At 53.8% G+C, this 275-nt stretch overlaps 1 protein-coding gene across 1 annotated transcript in view; it reads left to right on the top strand.

The window, feature by feature from the left end:
• LOC119593487 (coagulation factor IX-like) overlaps nt 1-275 on the top strand; it is a gene marked incomplete in the record, with an annotated part of 16,815 nt that overhangs the window by 14,217 nt on the left and 2,323 nt on the right. The window contains 1 exon segment of the mRNA XM_037942426.1: nt 3-139. Within this exon segment, the coding sequence (XP_037798354.1) occupies nt 3-139 (137 nt within the window).

Raw genomic sequence — 275 nt, 5'->3', positions numbered from 1 at the left:
AGGTACAACAAGGACACTCAGGAGAACGACATCGCCATCGTGAAGATGAGTCGCCCGACCGCCTTCACCGAATTCATCTCGCCGGTCTGCCTGCCGCCGGTCGGGAGGTCCTTCGAGGGCAACCTGGGCTACGTCACAGGTCAGGCTGGAGCTGAAGGGCGGAGGATGCTGGCTCACTGCATCCCTTTTTGTTTTGTATTTATTGTGTATACTCGTATGCGGGTACGCATTAACACGTAAACACGTACACATTCATACGCAGATACACACGTAGA

This window comes from Penaeus monodon, chromosome 32 (assembly GCF_015228065.2).
Source record: "Penaeus monodon isolate SGIC_2016 chromosome 32, NSTDA_Pmon_1, whole genome shotgun sequence".
NCBI classification, from domain to species: domain Eukaryota; kingdom Metazoa; phylum Arthropoda; class Malacostraca; order Decapoda; family Penaeidae; genus Penaeus; species Penaeus monodon.
Note: the sequence above shows the minus strand (reverse complement) of the source record. Positions and strands in the feature narration are given on the sequence as shown.